General features: G+C 39.4%; 1 protein-coding gene across 1 annotated transcript; it reads right to left on the bottom strand.

Annotated features, from left to right (window-relative positions):
- Positions 1-647: 647 nt before the first annotated feature.
- Positions 648-23,116, bottom strand: LOC117295791 (SHC-transforming protein 1-like). The gene is made up of 13 exons (XM_033778548.1): positions 22,947-23,116; positions 19,215-19,473; positions 16,453-16,523; positions 12,469-12,526; positions 11,209-11,328; positions 9,988-10,041; positions 9,749-9,800; positions 8,327-8,453; positions 7,355-7,505; positions 6,618-6,813; positions 3,160-3,354; positions 2,416-2,897; positions 648-1,956 (listed from the first exon to the last, which is right to left on the bottom strand). Exons 2-13 carry the CDS (start codon positions 19,371-19,373, stop codon positions 1,807-1,809), a joined length of 1,815 nt encoding a protein of 604 aa, XP_033634439.1. The 5' UTR covers positions 19,374-19,473; positions 22,947-23,116; the 3' UTR covers positions 648-1,806.
- Positions 23,117-25,439: the final 2,323 nt, after the last annotated feature.

Genomic DNA, 25,439 nt, shown 5'->3' with positions numbered 1-25,439 from the left:
ACATTGCAATTACAAAACCGAAAACCTTTTGCAGATAATTTAAAGACAAAATTTAAACAACCTCTTAGTTCTGTTAACATTTTATCGCTATAATATCTGGATTAATCTTTACGGGATTACTTAATGGAAGATATTAAATTTTTTACAAATCTGCCGAATGTACAATGTGGTATAAAAGTAAAAAAAACAAAAGCAGAGACGTTGTATATGAATTTGAATCTTGGGTCAGAGTTCACAAAGAGCAAATAAGGGTGCTCGTCAACTCGAGATTTGAGTCATACATGTGTGGTCAGTTTTTTGTTCACTTAAAACAAGCCCAGTTGAACAAATAGTCAAATCTATTCAAAGATAAACTATTGTCATAATGCACCAAACCTACCATTTATCCTTAAAGGATTTGAGTACCTTTTCAAAATGTCCATAGATTTACATTAAACTTACCGGGTTTGAAGATAATGATAGTGGAAAGCTTCCCTTCAAATTTTACTTACTGAGGTGCTGTAGTTTTTGAGAAATGAGTAAAACAATGTTATGAAAATACGTTTGTAAATGATTAAAATAATTTTCATGACATTGTTTTACTCATTCCCCAAAAACTACAGCACCTCAGCAAGTAATATTTCCAGGGAAGCTTTCTACTTTCATTATCTTCAAACTGTGTAAGTTTAGTGTAAATCTGTGGACATTTTGTTTTTTGTCCTACAAAAGTTACATAGACCAGAGTGCCTGTCAGAAATCAACGACACAGCCTTATGCAATAAACAGATGGATGTATGGCTTTACTTTATCAGAAGGTTGGATTTGTGTTGGCTGTGTTGACCTTGATGCTAAGACATGTAGCAGATTTTGTACACTGGGTATTGTCTGTTTTTCCCCCAGCCCATAAAAGAAGATGTACAAAAAAAACTCATCCCTGGGAACTGACTCCCCCCTTAGATATGTGGAATCACCCATTCTAGGATATCAAGGACAATCAATTTGCAAAGGGCGTTTTAATTGGGAAAATCAATGAAATACATGTACATAACTTGTGAATCTTGTTTGTAGGAGGAGACTGAGCTCAAAAAAGGCTAAAATCCTTGCAAGAAGTTGTAAATTCATGAAAAGAAAACTAGTACAAAGTCTTTTTTGTGTGTGAAAGTACATGAATGTTGTAAACCTTTTGGTCTTCTTATTTGGAAAATATAACTTTCAAATATAATAACAACAAAAATAATATAAGGTCCTGCCTGACTTTTAAAGTGACCCAGTGGCAAGGGTTCATTTCATCACAAAAACAAATTTCCTCCTAAAACTTAATCCATCTGACTATTTCTCCCAGTGATCCACCAAGAAAAGAAGTTAATCTTAAGAGATGTCTGGTGGTCCTATTTTGAGTTTACTCTGAAAAGACCAAGTGGAGATGCACTTCAAAGTGGTGATCAGGACAGACCGTGCAATTGTTGCACGTATTCCAAAACATTGGGACCTTTTTAAAGTGCACGAATTGGTCCCAAAAATTTTCCAATGCAGGTGAGACATGCACGTCCTATAGCACTCCAAACCCTTGAAGTCGATCAGTGGTGTACCTTGCCGTAGTACGCCAATATGATGTGTTTGGTTATGCCTTTCTTGTTTACTCAGTTCAAAAGATTCCAGGAAAAAAAAATTGGTTTCTTTGTTTACAAACTGTAAGCTGATTAAATATATTGATCCATTCTGCAGTTTGCGTTCAAATTTTGGAGCAGCAGCATAAATAAAAAATACCTCATTTTTTAAAAGTTTTTTTTTTTTTTTTTTTTTTTTTTTTTTTTGCGAAATGTTTTTCTAGTTGTAATGCTGACCGGCAGCCTGGGCATTCAAGACGGGGTGTTGTAGATACACGGCACTCCCTCCTGATATGATGGGAAGGTTGTTATTACGATGGTAGTCGATAAGGTGACTTACACTCTCAAACTCCTTATCTTTCGTTCGCACCTGAAAATAGAAGAAACAAAACCATTGATGAGATGAATAAAAAAGTGCATTCTGAATCTTTGCACTGAAGAGTGTCATAGTCGAGCGGTTAAGAGTGAAAATTCAAGTTCTGGTGGTTAAGTCACCGGAGTGTGGGTTTGAATCCCAGTTGTGTGTCCTTGCGCAGATGCTTTACTATAATTGCTTCTGCCCACCCAGTATATAAATGGGTACCTGCGAGGGTAGAGGTTGATAGTGTTTAACAAAAATTTAAAAATCTGAGCACACAGCAGACATGGGTCTGAAATCAGATAAAAGGTCTGACATTTCTCATCCCTGGCAGTAAACACACCGTACCCCCATGGCCTCCCTGAAATTCCAGGCCTGTCACGTCAACTGAAATACTGTCAACGATAACCCCTTTTCAAGGCTCTTTTTTATCTGAAGAATAAAACGAAGCATTCTACACAAGAGACTTACCCTCCCCTGAGGATCAACCAAGAGAAGATGCTTCGGCTGTCCGTTCAACATCCCGCTGAGTACGTACTGGCCGGGCGTCGTCGTGCTCTCCCTCACTAAGAACTCCCCATCCTCCTCCAACAGTGCCTCCCCGATCTTCCTCGTCATCGGTCCATGAAACCACTCCTCATCTCGGATCGTCTTCTTCACCGGAGGCTGGGCTGCTGACGAGGGCGGCGGGACCTTTGAGGGTTGGCCGTTACGCGGAGGCGGGTCTCTGGGGCTGGTTGTGGGATTCGCTCCGGGAGGAGGAGGTGGTTTGTGAGTCGGGGGCGGGGGTACGACTGTCTTGGACTGGAATTGGGGTGGGGGAGGGGGCGTGGCTTGTTGGACGGGCGGGGACACCCTGGCGTTGACTGGAGGAGCGGAGCTGTTTACAAATTGAGAAGGCGGAGAAATGGCTCCTTGGTCTTTCTGTGATGGGGCTACTGGATTGAAGGGTTCTATAAAATAAAATTAAAACAGAAGAAATAGAGGCAATTTGTTAAAGCTTCCTCTGTTAAGCCCTGTTCGTACTTCCTGCAAATGCGAAGAATGCGATATGAATTTTGGCGTTAACAAAGCCGCAACGATTATAAATTCACATCAGTTGACTTGTGCTCAACTCCAGCGAAAGATGTACCCCTAGTTTATTCCCATTAAAGATGAAGTAAATCAAATGACAACAATAAACACCGACCCAACAAAATATGGAACCGTTCTTACCCATATCGAAGGCATCCACCGTGGGAGAAGGGTGTGGCTGACCGTTTTGAGACATGCCCATGTTGAGAGGCTGACTGTGCGCAGGGATGTTGTATATTCCTTCTTGGAAGTCCTTATCCGGTGAAACCAAAGGCATCTTGGGATTGTCGTAGTTGGCCCCATCGAACTTTGGCTCGTCGTAAATTGAGGTGTCAGCTGCAGGGAGAAAGGATTAGGAGTTAAGAGTTTGGAATATTTAATTTTGGCTTTGTTTCCTGCATACATGTAGGTTAAAGCCATTATACACTTAAACTTAAATTACAAAAAGAACATGATCAGATGATTTAATTTGTTTACGTTTTTGAAATGTATAGAACCCTTGCACAATGCAGAACACACCTCTGAACAATGCGTGTCTACCATTTCTGCCTTCTTGGGAGTGAATTCCTTTGTGCACGTTTGACTCCAAAATTGACTCCCAAAGTGGCAGACAGGATGGGCGCGTGAAGGTGCATTGCACATTGTGCGAGGGGTGTCTATAAATGGATCTTTTGTTGAATTTGTTCAACAATTTTTATTTTGTTTAATCTTTTCTTTATTTGCCCACCTTAACAAGCTACGACTGATAGTCATCAAATTAATGATTTCCTAGTTTTGTTTAAATAAGTCTCAATAAATCGCCCTAAACCAACAGAAAACTTAAGACAGCTTTTTTTTTACACGCCCACTGGTTAGAACAAGAAGTTGACTTCAAATAAATTGCTACGATTGTTATGTTTAAAGCTTCAAAGATCAATGTGTTAATATTAAAGATGCAGTGGGACACGTGGGACTACAGTCAGCAAGGGGGGATGCAATCCTGAGACATGACGCGTGAGCCCAATTTCATATCTGCTAAGCCAAAAGGAGCAGGACCAACTGATCAGGACCAGTCACAAATGTTGTATTGAATTTTAATGGGGGACTTTTGAACACTAGGTGGCAGCAGACTTACCATGTAAATTTTCATTGTTTACGTAGTTCTGACATGCGCACATTACCGAGAACAATGGATTTTACCTGGTAAGTCTGCTGCCACCTAGCGTTCCGAAGTCTCCCATTGCATAATGAAAGAAAACGAATAAATTCCAATCAACTGGCAGCGCGCACAAATATTTCTTAGAGCAGATACAGCATTCTTAAGCTTCTCGTTTTTCTTTCTATGGTTCTGTTTGAAAGAGGAAGTAAGATGGCCGCAGTCTAGGTTAAAGGTTAGTACAGGCAAACAGGCACACTAAGTAGTCCATGCACAAGCAATCCTGCGAACTGAAACCATGACATTGTTAGTTCTCAAAAGCCTCGGAGAGTCGTCTGAATTAATAGACCCCTTGCGTAACACGCAGCGCTACTGATACACTGAGGTCACGGCAAGTACATCACATCATCGAATGGTTAAAACATGGAACTGTAGTGTAGCCACAATCGGAGGAGTAAAGAATGTTAAGCTACATGAATGGGGGCCTCATTTACATATCATGCATATATGCAAACGAGTGTCAATGATGAGGCCAATCAGCAAAGAGAAAGATTCCATAAACTGCATTCATATGTCATGCATTTGTAAAACGAGGCCAATCAGGAGACAGGAGAGGGGAAGGGATGGTGTTGAACCTTGCTGGATCTCATGCATATGCAAATGTTGCCAATCGAGTCAAGACACATACGCCTCTCATTCATGCATGACGTCACCATTATCTAACCCGAAAACATGGCCATCGGCGCAGCCATTGCACCTAGGATAGGGTTGCTGGTACTGTTAGGCGTAACGTGAGCCGATGGCCTCCCTTTTGGTTAGAGTGGTAACGTCATGCATGAATATTAAAAGAGGCGTATAGAGACAGAGAGAATGACGACCTTTGTGGGAAGATTTGGTTTTGCTGCTCTTTCGGCTCCGATTCCAAGGTATCCTCAGGTTGTCGTATCCCGCCTCGAGGATCCCTCGCCAATCCTGGCTACTATTACTCTTGTTCCTGGTCAACTCATTGATCTTCTTGTCGCCAATGACGACGACGCTCTGAGGGGGGTTGTCGTACAACAACGGGGTGCAACGTTTGAATTGTTTACTGGGGGACGTTGTTTTTTTTTCGCAGGGTGGCGGCGGTTTGAACGTAAATAATTCCAAGCTGGTTTCTGAGCTGCTACTACTCTGGTGGCTGTGTACCCTGCGGACTACTTAGGGGGGAGGAGGAGGGATGTAGGAGGAGGGGAAGGGGGGAAAGAGAGAAAAGGAACGAAGGGACAAAAGGAGTGGAGGACAGAGAAAGATATATAGAGAAGAATGCGTTTTGGATGGATGCAAGCAATTAATCAAACCAAATATGCTGATTGAGCAGAGAGAGATGTTGTGTGTGATGTCATGAGAGGCTGTCAATTCCAACTGCTGGCTTGTGGGACAGTAACCATTACAGTAGTATAGCTAGGGTCATTGTTTTTTGCCAGTGTAATGCAAATTATCAAGAGAGATACAAGTAACCTGTGAAACATTTTCTGGCACTACCTAAATTGAGGTTTGTGGGTGTCCTTTTTGTGGGTCACCTTCACAAAAATTATGACGGAGACTCGAACCCACACTCTGATCAGAAAACACCAGAGCTTCAGTTTGCCAAACTAATCTGCCACGCCACGCCATGTAGAGAAGAAGTAAATGACTGAAGTAGATCCTGTTCCCAGGTAGTTCTGAACTTTACGTCCCCAGTTCTGACCCCCATCCAGCAACCTTACTAATCACAACAGTTAACGTATGTACCGGGTACATCAAATATTTACACTGGACAACTTCCTTATTGGGTTAAGAGTGTTTAACTTTTGCAAACTACTTTCGTGTTGACTTTGCCATTCCTTAATATGTGAAACTAGCTTTTGTTAGTTCCTGGTATTTCCAATTCTCAGGCCTGATACTTCACAGAAGCAATGAAGGCGATTGCCTCCATGCCCCCTGGTCACTGCCTTGGTGCCCTTGAAATGCCTTAGTAGAAATTTACAATAACCTCATAGGGTGCACTGTTTCCCATATCTTGCCCTTTTCAAAAACGAAGCATACAGGCCTGTATTCTTCTTGTGGACAGTTCTTCCTTGATGACTTCTAAATCAAATCTCCTACTCAAGGACACAAGAGCCATGACTTTGAAATAAAATCTGACTAGTGGTAGAGAGCAGGCCCCCAAATATACGGCTCTGCTTACCGCAGAATTCTGTACTTACGGCACCCTGTGAAGCACATAATCCATCGGCCGCTAGTCAACCACTCAACATTCCACCAACATCAATAAATCAACTATGGTCAAGTCTAGTCGACTCCAACCGAACTTACTCCTAAATTTTATTCACAAAGGATTATGAATGTAAATGGTGACGAGACCCCCCCAAACCATCGACCAATGGCTTCAAATATTAACAGAGACACCCGAATTGAAAAATAAAACCAATCTGTTTCTACTCACGTTGGTTACTGAGGGGGTTGTCCAACGCTGGTGCGTGCGGTGTATCGTCTATATCGAGGAGTTTACCAACAGCTGGCTGTCGCTGATTGTTATTCACAAGATGTTGGTCTCTGCTCTCGAAGAGGGCGCCCTCTCTGTTGTCGTAGACTGGTGGTGCGGTGGGTTTAATCGCCAGCGGCTGGTACGCATGGTCATCCTGAACACCACAAACAAGGAAAATAACATGATTTATATTTTGTCCTTTTGGTAAAATGGTTCAAGATTATGAATTTACCTGAAGAAATAAAATTCTCCAGAGTTTTGAGAATTATTGAAAAAAAGGTATTCAACTGGTGGCAGCGGGATTGACCAATAACGTCATAATCGAGTGATGGCACAAAACAATCAACTAATAAAGCAGCACAATCGCCCGATTAAGCAGATCGACCGATTGAGCCCAACAATGTTATCTTCAATAGGCTATTGCCAGTTAAAACACCCATGAACAAACTTCTATCGGAGTGGTCTGGCTGGCTATTTCAGCTTTACAAAGCAAGTCTGTTAAATTTTAAGTATGGACTGTAGATATGCCTATAGATTTTTTTCCTAGAACTCGGGGAAGACCTTAGTATACGGTGCTTAATACACAATGGTGTAAGGGTAATACAAACTGTATAGTCAAATTAGTTTCAGCAATTTTGTTCAAGTTGATCTTTAACAAATTGTGGGCAGGGTGTGACAAAAGATAAGGGGCTTACCGGTATGTTTTGACAGCCCATGTATTGTCCAGGAGGCGGCGGTGGAGGGTACGACTCTTGGGGTATGTTAGTGAATTTGTGGATGTCGTTGTAATACTCGGGGTCATCGCCCCATGCGGATTCCTCCTCACCAAAAATGGGTTCTGCTAACCTAGACCAACCAAAAGGAAGAGAAGGTTCAAGCATTTGGGCCTCGAAAATAACCCACAGCACCCACGGCGATTGCTGTGGTGTCCTGTGCTTTTGCTGTGGTGCCGGTCGCAAAGTTCCAACACAAACTTACATTTTCCTCAGTCATTTTTCACACTATCGTCTTTTGACCGGTGTCAAAACAGTAACATTTTGAAAATGGACACAAAACAGTGTCACTTTCACGAAATCAGCTTTTTGGGTTACAGGAAAGTGATTACAATAGGACTTAAGTCATGGTTTCAACAAACCTCACCTCCCTCACAAGTGTTTCACAAATCAGGCACATAAGCCTTTTCGCAATTGCAGCTGCGCATGTCCGTTACTGCCGACAACACAATTTGTTTATCTCTCGTGACCTTCAGACAATACCCGCTGGTAATTGTCAAAAGGTCACGGAAGAGAAACAAATTGCATTGTCAGCAGCAGTAACGGACATGCGCAGCTGCAATTGCGAATAGGCTTAATCTATGCGCTGAAGAACATTCCCAAAGCACACGCCTACAATCCTTTACTGCGCATTACTGCTTTGAACGTTTTGAATGTACCATTCTGACAGTCAACGTGCATGGGCTGATCCGCTCCAATAAGAACGTGTCTACCGTTCAGACTTTCAAGACGCTCCCTTACATCCCCCACCCCCCCCACCCCCCCTTTCTCATCCAACCCCTCCCCAACCCAATATTTTGTAGCCCTTTACCTAGAGTGGCTTTTAGCCTTGTTTTGGGCGAACATGCATAACAAAAAAAATTTAAAAATAAAAAAATCTTTGTCCCTACTCACCTATCAGGTGCGCTGACGGCTTGTGGGGGGTTCTTCAGGTAGTCCTTGAAGCGTATCTCAAATGCCTGACCGATGGTGGTAATGGTGTCCTGAGCTAGACCCCCTATGCACTCCAGAATGTGGCAGGCTGGGGGAAAGGAGAATGCAAGGTCACACACATGGTCATTGTTACTTATATTTAACAGTACAGTTCATTGACATCTAGTCAGACCTTGCATTCACAGTTTAGATTTTTGGTGAGGGTAGGGCTGGGGGGGTCAGAGTTAGATGATTGGGGCAGGGACGGAGGTTGGGGTGTGGGCAGGGGGTGCAGGTCACAGAAGTACAGTTTAACAGGGGGTGGAGCTGAGCGATTTGAGTTAGATGATTGGACGAGGGGCGTGGTGAAGGCTAGTGATGTGGGCAGGGGCTGGGGGCAAAGGTTGGGGTATAATTTAACAGGATATTTAAAAGGAATGTTCACAAGTTCTCTTAGTCAGACATGCAACTTTGGGATCCAGGGGTGAGAGTCGTTTCCGACAACAAAACCTGAAACTAGGATCTCAATTTTAGGTGATGACATTTCTACCTTTTGGTAAACCCTTTGTCTTTAGTTTATCACACAAAGCATGAATACAATGTGTGGCTATTATGTCAGCTCTAACTATCATGAATAATACCTTTAAAGGGAAGGTACACGTTTGGTAATTACTCAAAACAAATATTAACTTAAAAACTTGCTTGGTAACGATCATTGGGGAGCTGTTGGTAGTATAAATCATTGTGGTAAACAACTCCCTCTGAAGTAACGTAGTTCTTGAGAAAGACGCAATTTCTCACTAAAAATAATAAAAGACTTCTAGTTCTAAGTCTTTTATTCCTATCTGAAAGCACACAAACTCGTCCAACAAGGGTGTTTTTTCTTTCATCATTTTCTCGCAACTTCGATAACCGATTGAGCCCAAGTTTTCACAGGTTTGTTACTTTATGCATATGTTGAGATACACCAAGCGAGAACACTGGTCTTTGAAGATTACCAAACGTGTACAGTGCCTTTAACCTTACACATTTGATACAAATATAATTTAAACTCAACAAGGATGTTTGAATAAAACCCATCTCACAATTTTTTTTCTCTTTCGTTCATAGTCAGAGGCTAAGGGAAGTCGATGCACAAAATATAAACAAGGAAAGGGTGTTCAGAAATCACGGAATCTTGGGGTCAACTTCAGAGCCCTGCAAAGCTCCCAAATGTGCTAAGCATAGACAAATCTTGCTTAGCAGAAACACATTACCAAAATACTACGTAATATATATTGATAATGGCTGGCTCCCCACAACATTTTTGCTGAGCAGATTTATCTGCTGAGCAGTTTTTTCTGTATGATACTGATCTCTGCTGATTTTTGTTTTGCTATTTCTAGAATGTGACGTAGTATTTACCTCTGCCATTTACGGGATCCTTCCCAACGTAAGCAACATAGTCCGTCGTTTCCTGTGGGTAAATAAGGAAGAACATTTCAACTGAAATCAAATTTGTATAACATGTACACGTTATGTATTTAGGTTTTGAGGCAGTGCATAGTGAGGAATCAATGGTCTTAGTGAAATCAGCCCATGGGCGTTCACCTCAGACAACATTCTGAGTTTTTATCAAAAAAATCAAAATGTCTTCTACTTACTGCATCGCCTCCTGAAGCGAACGATATGCCTTGCATCTGATGGCCGGCAATAATCTACACACACAAAAATTGTTTACAATAAAATTTGTAAGCAATCTCGCCACGGTGCTATACCATGTACATGTAGTAATTGAGAAACCACCTGTGTTTCTTGCTATGCACTGTACGATAACTCATGCGTACATATTGCTTCCTTTAAACAAAATAAAAAAGAGGGGGCCTTTCAGCCAGAGCCGCCCAACCGAAACGCATGTAGGTTCGTTACAACACAAGGACAAGCAGCACATGTGCAATGGAATACTTTATATGTATTAAAGGCAGTGGACACTATTGGTAATTATCAAAGACTAGCCTTCATAGTTGGTGTATCTCAACATATGCATAACATAACGAACCTGTGAAAAGTTGAGCTCAATCGGTCATCAAAGTTGCGAGTTAGTAAAGAATGAAGAAAATACCCTTGTCATACGAGTTGTGTGCGTTTAGATGGTTGATTTCGAGACCTCAAGTTCTAAATCTGAGGTCTCGGAATCAAATTCGTGGAAAATTACTTCTTTCTCGAAAACTATGGCACTTCAGAGGGAGCCGTTTCTCACAATATTTAATACCACCAACCTCTGCCCATTACTTGTTACCAAGTTAGGTTTTATGCTAATAATTATTTTTAGTCGTTACCAATAGTGTCCACTGCCTTTAAAAAAACAAGATTAAAAACCACACAAATATCAAGTATAGGTTTTCTCCGCCAGTTTCACCATTTAAAAACCCGATCGTTCGATTTTGTTTCAATTGAAAATGAATGAATGAGTGATTCAATTTCACCAGTTTAGCATACGTGCGTTCGCGTCCTCATTCCTCGAGTCTGACTTGGAGTCATACAAAATGTGACTAGAGTTGGATAAAATCTACTCCGTTAGTTTAAAAACTACACATCAAGAAACAATACAAAGGTCTAACGCAGCATAATTATACTGTTAAATAGTTGGAAATTTACACAAATTGTACGTATGTACTTCAGTATACTTTTTCAAATTTTTCCAGTATGGGTATTTTTATTTTATTTTTCAGCATGAGTCATGAATTACCTACACTACATCAGAGGAACATTCTACATGAACATGTGCTTTCATGAAAAAAGTGCTGCACAGTATAACTTTATTAACTGAAATCGAAACTAGCCAATTTCATCCCCTTTTTTTGGGGGGGGGGAGTGAAATTTACCTGCCCAGTCTCCATGATTGTGAGGGTGATACTTGATGTTGAGATGGTCAAGTTGACGTTAGCTCCTCCAAACTGGATGTTTGGCGTCTCCCCAAGGATCTTATTGATGCTCTTACTTCCCTGGAATGAAACAACGATTTATTATTGGTTTATAATAAACTAACATTCATAATACCTCAGACAGTTTCTCTACTCCTGTTGGTGGAGAGCGTGCACCCGGGGGGTGTTTAAACCTTTGATGATGACCAGTAAAAAGTGTTGAAACATGGGCGTGACGCGAGAGTTTGCACCTGTGCTTTTAAGACAGTTTCTTTATTCCTATTGGTCGAGAGCAAATACGCGTGACGCACACAGCAATCTCCTTATAAGGAGTCGTTTACCCCGAGGGCCTTACCATTTCATAGCTGGAGGGGTGTTGTGTTGAAAGAAATCATTGAACAATTATAATTGCTGCATTTATTTTCCTTTTTGACCAAAAAGTGTTTCCAAGATGTTTTTTGACCGAAAAGATATTTATGAATGGGAATCAAAGTGTGTTGAAAAGGTTTTCAACTATTGGTTTAAACCTGCCGAGGCCTGGTTCTTGACATTTACCACAACTTCGTCTCGGTAAAATTATCAAGAACGAGGCCTCGTTGGGATTAAACCACCACTAGTTGAAAACCTCTTCACCACACATTGATTCCCTTATTGCCAACCTCAAGCATTTGTAATTTCACTTTGCATGGAACTTCTATTTAGATTTGTTCTCCCAGTTTTAATTCCTGACACTACATGTACATGTAATGTCCACTTCAACACTGAAAAAATCTGTCACTATGGGTTCTTTTTTTACTTTTCTATTTGGTTTTTCTTTTTCCAAATTTGATTCCTGATACTACATAATTATGTAATCTACACTTCATACCGCTCTCCCAAATTCCACTCCCGACACTACATACATGATGTACACTTCTAACATTGAACAAATCTGTCACTATGGGTTATTTTAGCTTTCTATTTTGTCTTTTTTTCTCCCAAATTTGATTCCTGATACTACATACATCCATGTAATGTACACTTCCAACATTGAACAAATCCGTCACCATGGGTTCGTTTTTTTACTTTTCTATATTTTAGTCTTTTTTTCTCCCAAATTTGATTCCTGACACTACATTACATATATGTTAAGTACACTTCCAACATTGAACAAATCCATCACCATTGGATTTATTTTTACAGCAGGATCTTATTACATGTAAGCGAGATAATTGTTATCACCTTCTTCTTCCTGTTGTACCTGAAGCCCGCTGCATCGCAGACTCGAAATATCGCCTCTCTGGGGAAGGAAAGAAAGTGACAGAACATGTTCTGTAAAGGCAGTGTACACTATTGGTAATTGTCGAAGACTAGCCTTCACAGTTGGTGTATCTCAACATAATGCATAAAATAACAAACCTGTGAAAATTTGAGCTCAATTGGTCATCAAACTTGCAAGATAGTAATGAAAGAAAAAAACACCCCTGTCACACGAAGTTGTGTGCATTTAGATGGTTGATTTCGAGACCTCAAGTTCTAAATCTGAGGTCTCGAAATCAAATTTGTAGAAAATTACTTCTTTCTCAAAAACTAAGGCACTTCAGAGGAAGCCGTTTCCCACAATGTTTTATACTATCAACCTCTCCCCATTACTCGTCACCAAGAAAGGTTTGATGCTAATAATTATTTTGAGTAATTACCAATAGTGTCCACTGCCTTTAAATTATGACCCAAGTTTAAAAGCTAATATTAAAGGGAGGGTACAGGAATATAAAAGTTATGATTATTGTCAAGGAAACTGGAACAGTACGTAAAGATAAACTAGCTATACCTATTTTGCTGCCATGTTCTAACTTTGTCATGTCCCCAATGTGCAAAGGTAGTAATCAACTGTTATTTTTCATAAGAACAGAACAAGCCCCGACTATTTTGCCCTCTAGCCTCTTTTTAGGTACAGCACATTGAATTGAGTGGAAATTAAAAAAGAAGGCCTGGAATTACATGTACATGTAGGCCGTGGCTTATGTTGCCCCTGGTCTTGGCCTTGGTGCCCCTTCAAAAAAAAAATTTCAAGGGTTTCCCATAGACTATGAGATTTTCCAATGGAAGTGCCCTTTGCCATGTTTGCAAAGTGAAAATGGCCTTGCCCCTCTCAAAGATGAAATTCTAGACCTGGCATTGCTTTTTGGAGTTAGTTTGTTTACACCATTGGCTTGGTTGAGATCCTCATTTCGAGTTGTATGGATTTTTGTTTGATATTTTACAGCTCCTGGTAAATGGAGTTTATTGATCACAAGTGGTCTCAAAGTACAAAATGGACTAGCAGAAAGATTCAATTTGTAGATAAATTTGTTTCGCTATGATATATAATACATGTAATAATGATACTAAAACTATAGTGCACGTATTTACACTGTACATCCCAATATAAGGTACAGGTACTTAAAGCCATTGGACCCTTTCGGTAAACAGTATTGTCCAAGTCCCACACTTCGTGTATCACAACTTTTATATAAAATTACAAACCTGTGAAAATTTAGGCTCAATCAGTCATCGGAGTCGGGAGAAAATAACGGGAAAACCCACTCTTGTTTCCGCGCGTTTCGCCGTGTCATGACATGTATTTACTATAAATCCGTAATTCTCGCTATCGAGAATTGATATTGTTTTATTGTTTTCTCAAAAAGTAAAGCATTTCATGGAGTAATATTTCAAGTGAAGTCTTTCACCATTACTTTCTGTAAACCCTGTAAATTATTTGTAAATATGTGATTTTTTTTTTTTTTTCTGTACCGAAAGAATGGCTTTAAGGTGCTTGAATTTTTGAATTATTATAGTAGCAATTTGCAGAGCCCCTATCAGGAAGTGAATTCCACAGAGCCCACATTGGAGAAAGCTCAGTATCCTACTTTTTTTGTTTGTCCGATGCTCAAAGAGAAGATTACGTGAGGAAAGATTCGACCTTGGGGCCCCTCTTTAAGCCATCTTAATGTCTGAACTCTGACCTCTACATAAGTGGGATTACATATTTGAGGAGTTAAACAGATTACATCGTCATACACTCTAGTGATGAAGTGGGGGGGGGGGGTGTTCTCACACATGCATGACATGATGTGATACAGGATGATATCAGGCATATCAAAGCTTCTTGAGATTAGAAAAGGGAAGAAAAAAAAACATCTCAGGGAGTGAAACTAATAATTAATATTGGTTTCTTATATTATTGTCTCTGCTTATTGTGTTTGTATTACCGGTATGTCTCTGGGGCTATTAGATGTTAAAGATGGCTGTTCCTGTGGAAGTGTCGTGGCCGAGCGGTTAAGAGCACCGAATTCAAACTCTGGTGTTTCTGATCAGCAGAGTGTGGGTTCGAATCCCCAGCCGTGACACTTGTGTCCTTAAGCAAGACACTTAACCATTGCTTCGTCCTTTGAATGGGACGTTAAGCCGTTGGTCCCATGTGTTGTGTAACGCATGTTAAAGAACCCAGTGCACTTATCGAAAAGAGAAGGGGTTCACCCCGGTGTTCCTGGTTGTGGCTGCTGTATGCGCTGTAGCACCTTGTAAAGGTGCTAAATAATTGGGTCTCAAAATTCATCACTGCTATAACCTATCTTTCTGAAAGTTTGTATAATCTCAGCGACTTGAGTACCTTGTTTGGTAGATACGTGCGCTATATAAGACTTCGATATTATTATTATTATTATTATTCCTCAAAAGCCTTGCAGGTTATTTGAATACCCTCCTCCAATATTGTTACTTTTTGACAGTATCATTATCATTGGTCATGTCTATTCTTTGCCTGAACTGTACTACTATAATATCCTTAATGATATAAATGATTCTGTCTTATGTGAGTTGAAAATAATTGTTTCATTGAATTGAATATAAGTGAGATAAATTGAATTGAATATAGCACTCATTATCGTCACTCTGTGCCCAGGTCGAAATTCAAGTTGAACCTAGTTAAACTGGGTTTAACTGGAACTAGTTGAAACCAGTTGATAAACTAGTTAAACACAGTTAAAACCAGTTGGTTTAATATGGAAAATGGACAGAAACCAACTGGTTTATAATTTCAACCTAGTTGAACACAGTTAAACCTAGTCCAAACCAGTTGGTTAATATGGAAAATGGACGAGTTTGGTCACTTTCCAGTTGAACCAGTTGACCCCAGTTAACTAGGTTCAACTGGAATTTTGACCTGGGTGACACTCAAGGCGCTTCAACACTCAGTATTTTCTTGCAAATTGTTGTGGAGCTACATTTTTGAGATGCACGTATCAGACCAATTGCTTTGCATTAACACAATGTAATGGTTTAGAAGGTGACGTGGCGCAATATGCAGCCAATCAAACCCAAGAAAACGGGGGAAAACCCTTTCTCTTCACAATAAGTGTGCTGGGTTCTTATATGTGCATTACAGTAGTAACTAACAAAAGGGACCAATGGCTGTACATCCCATCTGAAGGCCACATCATTTAAATGGTAATAGTATTTTGATAAAGGGCACAAGTGCCATCATCACGGCTCAAACCCACACTCTGCTGATCAGCATAAACACCAGAGCTTGCATCCAGAGCTCTTAACCGCTCGGCCACGACACAAACATAACATGATTGGCAATTTGCAAGATGCATATCAGAGATAAGTCCAGGAAATTTACAAAGCTCTTGTCTTTCCTGTCCTTGCTAAAAAAAAGGACCAGGCGAGTGACATATCAGAGGGATTCACGCTGGTATCCATTTACTTGCGCAAGTGATAATGTCTATACCAATAAGGGTGTGAATTAAATGCGCAACTTTAAAGCCGAAACACTGAGGGAGTAAAATTTCATTTAGGCTGCGAAGGAAGGAAGTTCTCAACTCTGGGAAATGGAGTCCCTGACCCCTCCTAAAAAGATGGGGGCTCCACCCGAAGGGGGAAATCGTGTATGAATTGAGTAAAATTAAATATGAGTAAAATGTCAAACCATCGGACCGTCACTTTTCTTCTCCTGTTAGTAATTAAGCAATAATGTTACTGACCACAACTTTTTTTAGACCATGAAGTAAGGGACTAGCAAAACAAAATAAAAACCCAGCAGGACAGAACCTACTTTGTTTTTCCTTTAAACTCGTCAAAATGTTTTATTTCTCATTTTAAAAATGTAAAGGCAAATATTTTAGGGGGGTCAAATAAGATTAAGATTAAATTCTGGAAAACGGTAACTATGGTTCAACTTACTTTGTGACTTGACCCCTCATTTCAAATGGAAGTGTCCGCATGGACTGCTTGACCTCTATGCAACCTACATACTGAGATAAAGAAAGACATACAAAGTGTGTCAAATTATACACTGTATAAAAAAAGTGATAAATACACTCAACGCTCTTTCAAATGTCACATATAAATTTGTACTGATGTCCTTATTGTTGATTTTTCTTACACGTATGTAGCCTATTATTAGTAATTAAGCACTACATGTCCAACCGCACAAAGTGTAGAAACTTGAACACTCACAGCCAAACGAAGGAAACCCAAATCCACATGCAAGGCTCCTGTCGGAGGAGGGATTCGAACAGGGGTCCATTAAGGTGAAAAACCCATGGTAAAAAAACACTCAAGCCAACCTAATTCAAAAATCAGAGTCACTAACTGAAACTTTCAGCTCTAAGGATTTTTCTTTGATTAGAATTTTACAAGCCGGCAAATTCTTCAAGGAGTTGCAACCAGTGATTTACAAAAACTTTCTTGTTCTTTTTCTAATGTATATTTTAACTGGGATGGGGAATACGTCTACCCTATAGCAACAGAACAAGCTACATATCTGAATCTTTCCCTTACCCATAAAGATTCAACCATGATTAAATTTTCCCATGATTTTTTTCTTGATACCCGATTTAAAGATTTTCATGACTCTTCCAAAACCACTATTTCACCTGTCTCCTTTCTGTTTTTCCAATGCCTGAAGTTCTTCACATACCAATACTCTGACAGTGACACTGTTTTAAGGGTATCCCACAGTGATCGGTCACAATGGGTCATAAAACTCTGATGAGGTCACGGTCATCTCTATGCCAACTGAACTTGTCAAAATGTAGCCATGGCTAAGAAATAGCACACTGCTATGCTTCATTGAAATGACCAATGCAGTCCGTAGCCAGACACTTTTGTAGTTCATGCATAGAGGAATGGTTCATGTACATGTACTGCGTATTGTGCACATGTGTGCAGGGCTCAAATTTGTTATACTTGACAACAGGCCAGAGGCCAGTAGTTTTGGTGTTCTGGCCAGTGAACTTTTGACCGGACAAGTGACAACACTTAAATTAACACTTGTATGCATTCCATGCAATAGCCAGACACCAGTTACTACATTGTATTGTGTACACGTGTGCAGGGCAATTTGGTTGCTAAACCTGTTTTTATCAAGGGAGAAATTTCATGCTAAGCAAATTTGTGTGCTTAGCAGCTTTATGAAATTTAGCACAGTAGTTTTGGTGGTCTGGCCAGTAAACTTTTGACTGGACGAGTCCAGCGGTCTATTTTTTTGTTTTAATGTGTAACATCTTGAACCAAAAAAATACGTATTCAAATAATAACTTCGAGTACCTTTCAATTCTACTGAGTAAGTTTTGATTTAATCCTTTTTTGAGAATCAGAAAACCACACATATTGGCCTGCTACACTAGTTTGTGCATGGGGTATACCCTGCTGGTGAAAAATCTTCCTCAAGGTAAAACACATCACCAAAGCGATTTCATGACAACTAAGAGAAATTTTATTTCACACACATACTGCACACATTTGCAGGCATGAATGTGTCTGATGAATTTGATCAATGTCATGTGTACATTATAATAATTGTAATCTGTAAACCATGTGTGTGTGGGGGGGGGGCATGAAATACATGTCCGACTGCAACAGTTATTATCGTTAGCAAGGGTTCTACTACTTGATCACTGCCCAAATACCAACATACATGTAGGGCACAGCAGGTCATTGTATTGTAGCTTTTCAAACATTCAACAGACTTACATGTACGACGAGAATTAAAGTAAACAAATTCTTTCTACACAGTTTAAAGCCAGTGGACACTAGTGGTAATATCAATGGGATTCAATGGGATTGGTGTGGAATTTGGGATATATTCAATGGGATCCAATGGGATTCATTGGGATTGGTGTGGAATTTGGGATATATTCAATGGGATCCAATGGGATTCATTGGGATTGGTGTGGAATTTGGGATATATTCAATGGGATCCAATGGGATTCATTGGGATTGGTGTGGAATTTGGGATATATTCAATGGGATCCAATGGGATTCATTGGGATTGGTGTGGAATTTGGGATATATTCAATGGGATCCAATGGGATTCAATGGGATTGGTGTGGAATTTGGGATATATTCAATGGGATCCAATGGGATCCCATCCCATTGAATCCCATCAACTCCCCCCAGAAAAATCCGCCAGTCTGACTCAATCATGACGTTAAAAAAACTATTGAAGACCGAACTGTTCAGAGCCCATTAATTTGTTTATTGTTTATTCTCTTTCTGTTCAGCGCCTTGATCTAGTGTCTAGGATATGTGCGCTTTATAAGAACTTTGTATTATTATTATTATTCAAAATACCAATGGGACTCAATGGGATTCAATGGGAACTAAATTTTGACAAAAATTACACTTGAATAGTTTCAAACACAGTGGCATTTAAGTGAGGTTAGAGACTTGTAAGTTTTTCTGACATTTTCATGGACTCTCTTTATAACCTTTTTTTGAGGTACGGTGGAGACTTTACTTGTAGAAGTGCTTCATTTGGTTTGGGTGCATACAGACAAATTTACCCAAACCTATAAAATGTAGTGTCATAGTAGTGTCCACCATACATGTATCCCAAACTGGCCTACTTGAAACTGAGCGGACCACAAAACTGAAACAGACCTTGGAGCCCCTCTCGAAAATGTACAAGAATGAGACGGCAGAGTGAGAGAGTGCCTTACCTTGACTCCGTAGCACACTCCTCCTTTCTTCACCATCTCCTCTGAGTGGAGCCACCCCTTGTTGGGTTTATTGACAAATGTTCCCGTTCTCGTCCACAGTTCCTCGTTTGGTCTCTGGCCGACCGTATTTGGCCCTTTGTTCTTCTTGAAATGATTCATGACCGCGTTGGTGGTTGTTGTTGCTCCAGCGACGTCCCCCAGCAAAGCGCGATGTATTTACAGCGTCGCTGGCGGGGCAAATCGGAATCGGAATCGTGTCCTGAAAAAGGAAACAAACGTTACAATTTTACAACTGATGTTTAATGTACCTGATGTGGGAAACTTTAGACTTCAACTTGCTTTTGATGCTTGAACTAAAGTAGAGAAGCTTTGGTAATCTCACCAAAAATATAAATAAAAAAAGAAAGCATTCGTTCCAAGAATACAAATTATGATTTCAGAATCGAAAATTAACTCTGAACTTTACCAAACAGTCATACAGAACAGAAGCACTACCGTGTAGCTGTATTCAGTGTTCGCACTAAGCACATCGGACCCTTTTTAATACCGATAACAAAAGGAAGTTGACGAGTACAAAACAACGGTGTCATATAGGGAGAGACAACCCCTCCTAGCGTGTATTTCAGGAAATAATCGGTCTTCCTCAGTGACTCTACACGGACTGGTTTTCAAGGAGCGTACATCCATTTTAACAATTGTTGTAAACCTTGACCTTCTTTTTCCGATTTTCATTCAGTTGATACACCCTTTTTTTTTTTTTTTAACGCCCTGTTTTCATGTAATTTTATGTAAAAGTGATACAATTAGGACACAGTTTTTAAATTTGGACAACCTTCTACCAAATTGTGGCTAATACTTAGCGTTGGTGTACATGTACAGAGTGGTCATAGCAGCTGTCAAATGGAATGAGTGAAACAGCTTCAACAGTTCATTTGTGGGGTTTTTATATTGGATAATAATAATTTGTTTCACAATTTTTGTATAATTTTCTTTAGACCACAGCAAAAACTTTTCCTTTATGTTACAACTAGTTAGGTTGAAAAGTGAATTATTGATCTGCTCAAGGATGACTAGTTGAAAAATTATGAAAGTTTTTTGGCTGGGTTTGGTTTTGTTTTTGATTTTAATTGAAAATTTACTGATAATAATATTACAGTTTGTCTTTAAAAAAGGGGGACAGTGATCATGCTACAGCATGCCTGTGGCTGTATCATGAACTCCAACCCAGTTACTGCATACCGCCAGCACACTCCCAAGCAGTAACTGGGTTAGGGTTTATAAAATTGCCAAGTACAGCCACAGGCCTGTTACAGCATGATCATGATGACAGACCCCTTTTACTTTTGTATTAAATCTGATTTAAGCACAACATTTTCCCATCTGCCAAGCGTCCTAATTGCTCCAATCTTTGAGATAATTCAGAATATTGTTTACCATAAATTTATGATACGTATGCACCTTCACTGCTGTGATACTATCGCCCACATTGACAGAAATAAATAAAGCCAGTAGGCCTACTTTCTTCATTTCGAGGAATTTTTGTAACCATTATTGCTCCATCATGTAGCCAAAGTGAGCAACACGACTATTTATAATCCAAGATTTTACCATTATATCCAAACCTTATATGGAATCCAAAATTACATGAACCTTTTATGCAAGAAGCCTATTTAATGATAAATATCAAAGACTATACCATATTATACCCAAACCATATATGGAAGTCAAAACTACGTGAACCCTTTTTAAACGTAACACTATGAAAACTACAATCTACAACATGTAGGCTATTCACAAAGGCACAATAGAACCCTAGAATTGTAATGACGTCAACCACACTCCAGCTATTCCAGTCATTTCACAAAGGAAACACTAAACCATGTCACAGCACATTGTGTTCAACTCCCGAGGCCACCCGCACCTTGAGTCTGGGACACCTAAATATGGGTTTCAAAACATCCCAAATAATAATCATACAATTTGTATGATTATTATTAGGGCTGCCCTCTAATGAATTAAGTGTTTTTTCTCCTTAAAGGCAGTGGACACTATTGGTAATTACTCTAAATAATTATATTAGCATAAAACTTTACTTGGTATTGAGTAATAGGGAGAGGTTGATGGTATAAAACATTGTGAGAAACGGCTCCCTCTGAAGTGACATAGTTTTCAAGAAAGAAGTATTTTTCCACGAATTTGATTTCGAGACCTCAAGTTTAGAATTTGAGGTCTCGAAATCAACCATCTAAAAGCACACACCTTCGTGTGACTAGGGTGTTTTTCTTTCATTATTATCTCTTAACTTCGACCACCGATTGAGCTCAAATTTTCACAGGTTTGTTATTTTATGTATATGTTGGGATACACCAAGTGAGAAGACTGGTCTTTGACAATTACCAATAGTGTCCACTGTCTTTAACATTTAATATTTATTGTGCTTTGGGTAGGGTGTAGGCCTATAGTATGATTTTGATGCACAGCAGCACTACACAAAATATACAGGCCTGCATGCTTCGTTTTTGAAAGGGCAAAGCCACCAAGGCATGTTTTCCTTGGTAAAGGGCACCCTATATTTATGAGGAAATTGTAAATTTCTTTGGGAGAATTTCAAGGGCACCAAGGTAATGACAAGGGGGCATGGAGGCAATCGCCTTTGTTGCCTCCTTGAAGTATCAGGCGGCTTTGAGGCCTGTACTATTGTTGATCTTTAGGAACCCTAATTTAAAAAAGATTATTTATAAAGGGGAAGGGTCCCTTCACAAAGACAGAAACAGGTATGGTCTTTTGATTAGTGGGTTCCTTCAATGCCCGAATTTGTGTTAGTATTTCAAGTCACTGACTCTACAAAGATGGTCAAGTGCAAACAATAGTTTTTTCTCCTGAACATTTTATATTAATTTAGACCCAGTAACTGTACTCCTTTTTTCGAAGTTTCGGTCATACCGATTATGACAAAATTTCGAAAAAAGGAGTACAGCGCCCCAGCAGTTACTGGGTCTAATATTTATTGTGCTTTGGGGTTTAGGCCTATGTCTTTGATGGGATAACTTTCCATATAGCGCCACCATTCTTTCACTCATTTTTATAAAAAAGGATATCTCATTGAGGTAAATTAGATACTATATTATTATTATTTCATATCGAATGAATAAGTGGTGGCGCCATGCAAAAACTTTTACCTATGATTCGCAGCAGCTGCACTTATATTTATAAATAAAAATATTGTTATTGTTATTGTTATTAATTAGTAGCATCAATCATTCACTTGGAAAAGTTTCCGTATGGCGCCACCACTTTTTCATTTGATATGAAATAATATAGTATCTTATTTACCTCAATGAGATATCCCTTTTTGTAAAAATTAGTGAAAAAGTGGTGGCGCCATACGGAAAGTTATCCATTCACTTTACTAGACTAGAGCAATATCATTTAGATTCTGAGAGAGAAAAAAATATATATAGAATTGAAACACAAACTGTGGTCTTGTGTTTTTATCATGGAGGTACAATTAATCCCCTAGAAACAAAACACACAACATTTTGTATATGGACCATGCACTACATCATCTCAATCTCATCCTCACTACACAAATCAGATTGGTGTAATAATAAAACCAGTATCCCAGTAAAAACGCCGACGTGAAAACGTCAAAAACCGCCCTTCATCAGCCATGTCATAAAATCAATCATATTCCATACTGAAACAACTGAATAATAAAAGCAAATGACTTACCACTCAATGTATGACAGTAGGATATTCACACGACAACATCAAGAACAAATTCCACTCAGAAAATGGAGTACAAGATTTAGAATTAGCAACCAACCGCAATGTCCTCGGTGCATGTGTGTGTGTACTGTGAAAAGTGGTAGTGTAGAACATTCCTGATCCTACCGTGTACATGAGGAGGGCTACGCATGCTATGGCAAACCCATGTACATTTTCACATAGACCAACGCAACGTAAAAAAAAAACAGGAAGTAAGTTCAGCTTTCGGTTATCTCCAACAACGTGTAGTTGGAGTCAATGAACTGACACACAAAGAAACACCCACTATCAAAAAGGGAGACACCCCCCATAAACATTCCCGATGGTTGACCAGTTTTCGCTGAGAAAATAATGTCCAGTAAACGATGAGTCTTGATATTTAAGTCGATAGTGTTACCTTTTCTTTTTTCTAATTGGTGGGGCCAACATAACCCGTGCATTTTACATGATTATTATGTTGTGCATAAGAGAAAACAAACACGTTGCCTTGGATCATTGGATCGGACGAGTTGGTCTATAAAAAGCGTTTGTAACCGTTTTTTATAAAATGCATATGGTTGGAAAGATGTTTTAGAAGTATAATACAATGATCCACACAAGTTTGCCTCGAAATTGCGTGGTTTTCATTTTACTGTGCGAACTAACACGGTCGGCCATTTATGGGAGTCAAATTTTTGACTCCCATAAATGGCCGACCGTGTTAGTCGACGAGGTATAAGGAAAACCGTGCAATTTCGCATGTTTGTGCGGATCATTGTATTCTACTTTTACAACATCTTTCTACCCATATGCATATTATAAAAAAACTGTTACAAACGCTTTTCAAAGACCAACTCGTCCGATCCAAGGCAACGTGTTCCTTTAAAAGAGTTTCGCCGCCGTTATGACGAGATCAAGAATGTGTAAAATTGAAACTTCAAACGAAACACTGTGAAAAGTCATCTCTCGTGCAATAAGCTTTAAGTTGTCATCTTTAAATTATCGACATCATAAATATGCATGGAGACTTATTTTTCAGATTTGATGTATTATTTTGAGGACTGATGGACGCCAATATTTTTTGACGGTAGTTTAATCAAATGCGTGGGTTGATTAGCCAATTTGCCGGCTTTGTTATGTGTGTATTGGAAAAGTAGCCCTAATACTACTAAAACTTCCTAAGAAGTCAGCCACTGCATGCACTGCCATTGGTGACATCACATTGGTTCTTTATCTCAGCTCAGTAGGCAGGGAATACTACTACTAGCTAGTAAAAAAAAACAGTTTCAATAAGCGGGTTTTTTTCACATAAGTTTGTGGATGGAACGAATAAACAGCTTTCCTGTAGGCTTGATTTGTATGTAATAAGTGGTCCCTTGACAACAGAGGGCGTTTGCTATGTCAGATTTTTGGCCGATTTTACCCAACAATTTTGATTTAAAATTCAATAGGTATTTTGATGGGGGGTCGAGAAAGTTACAAGCTGTCATTTGGGCCATTGCTCGAAAAGGTCCTAGCAGTGAAATAAAGTGCTAAAAATTAGTCATCTTTTGTCGGGATCCCGACAATATATCACGTGACCAATTCTTATGTGTTTAATAAAAAACGTTTTAAATTTTTGTCATGGTTCCTGACCATTAAAAGTAAAAGTTAAACTTTTTTTCGTTAGAGCGGGTGATACTCTTTTAAATACCATTCACTCAAAAAAAAAAATATGTTTTAATGTTTTGGGCCAAAAATCTGACATAGCATCTTTAATCCTCCCCCTGACGACGACGAGCGAGGATGGAGCCGGGATTTTATTTTGCGATTCTGGCACCGTCATCAGAAGAGGCGGGTGGATGGAGTGTTTATACAGATCCCCTTGCTCAACGCGCGATGCACTTTTACACACGCGCACGTGTGTCTTGCTTTTTGGGAGTAACAAAAAGTAACTTTATTCCCAAAATGATAATGATTTGAAATGGTAGACGCGCATTGTGCAAGAGGTCTGTCTGTGTTTTTTTTATATCGTATTGGTAAAATAAATTAAATTGTTCAACTTTGTATTAGGTCATTATTGTAAAAAAAAAAATCTATTGGTGCCAAAAAAAAATATAAAATAATATATGAAATTTTGAGAAGAAAGGCAAGCAGAGTTAATAAGCCACAGAAAAGGGACGAAAGTGTCAACGCAATCGGGTCAAAATATGACACAATATTATTCACATCCATAGGCCAAAATTCTTCCCATGAGTTGGTATTTTTTGCTAGGAGCGGCCGCAACACTCCAAAACTCTCAGTCTTTTTATTGACGAGCGAGATTCTGTTATGGACTCGAGCTACCTGGTTCGTACGATCCCGCTGGGACTTAGGTGTTTAGGCCGACCCTGAAAACTTGTTTAAAATGTTTTTTTGTTTTTTTTTAACTCTACAAAATGTTTGTAATTTTTTAACATGAAGGGTTTGAGATAATTTTAAAGTGGGACTTGGGACTTG

Source organism: Asterias rubens, chromosome 10 (genome assembly GCF_902459465.1).
Source record: "Asterias rubens chromosome 10, eAstRub1.3, whole genome shotgun sequence".
Classification (NCBI taxonomy): domain Eukaryota; kingdom Metazoa; phylum Echinodermata; class Asteroidea; order Forcipulatida; family Asteriidae; genus Asterias; species Asterias rubens.
Note: the sequence above shows the minus strand (reverse complement) of the source record. Positions and strands in the feature narration are given on the sequence as shown.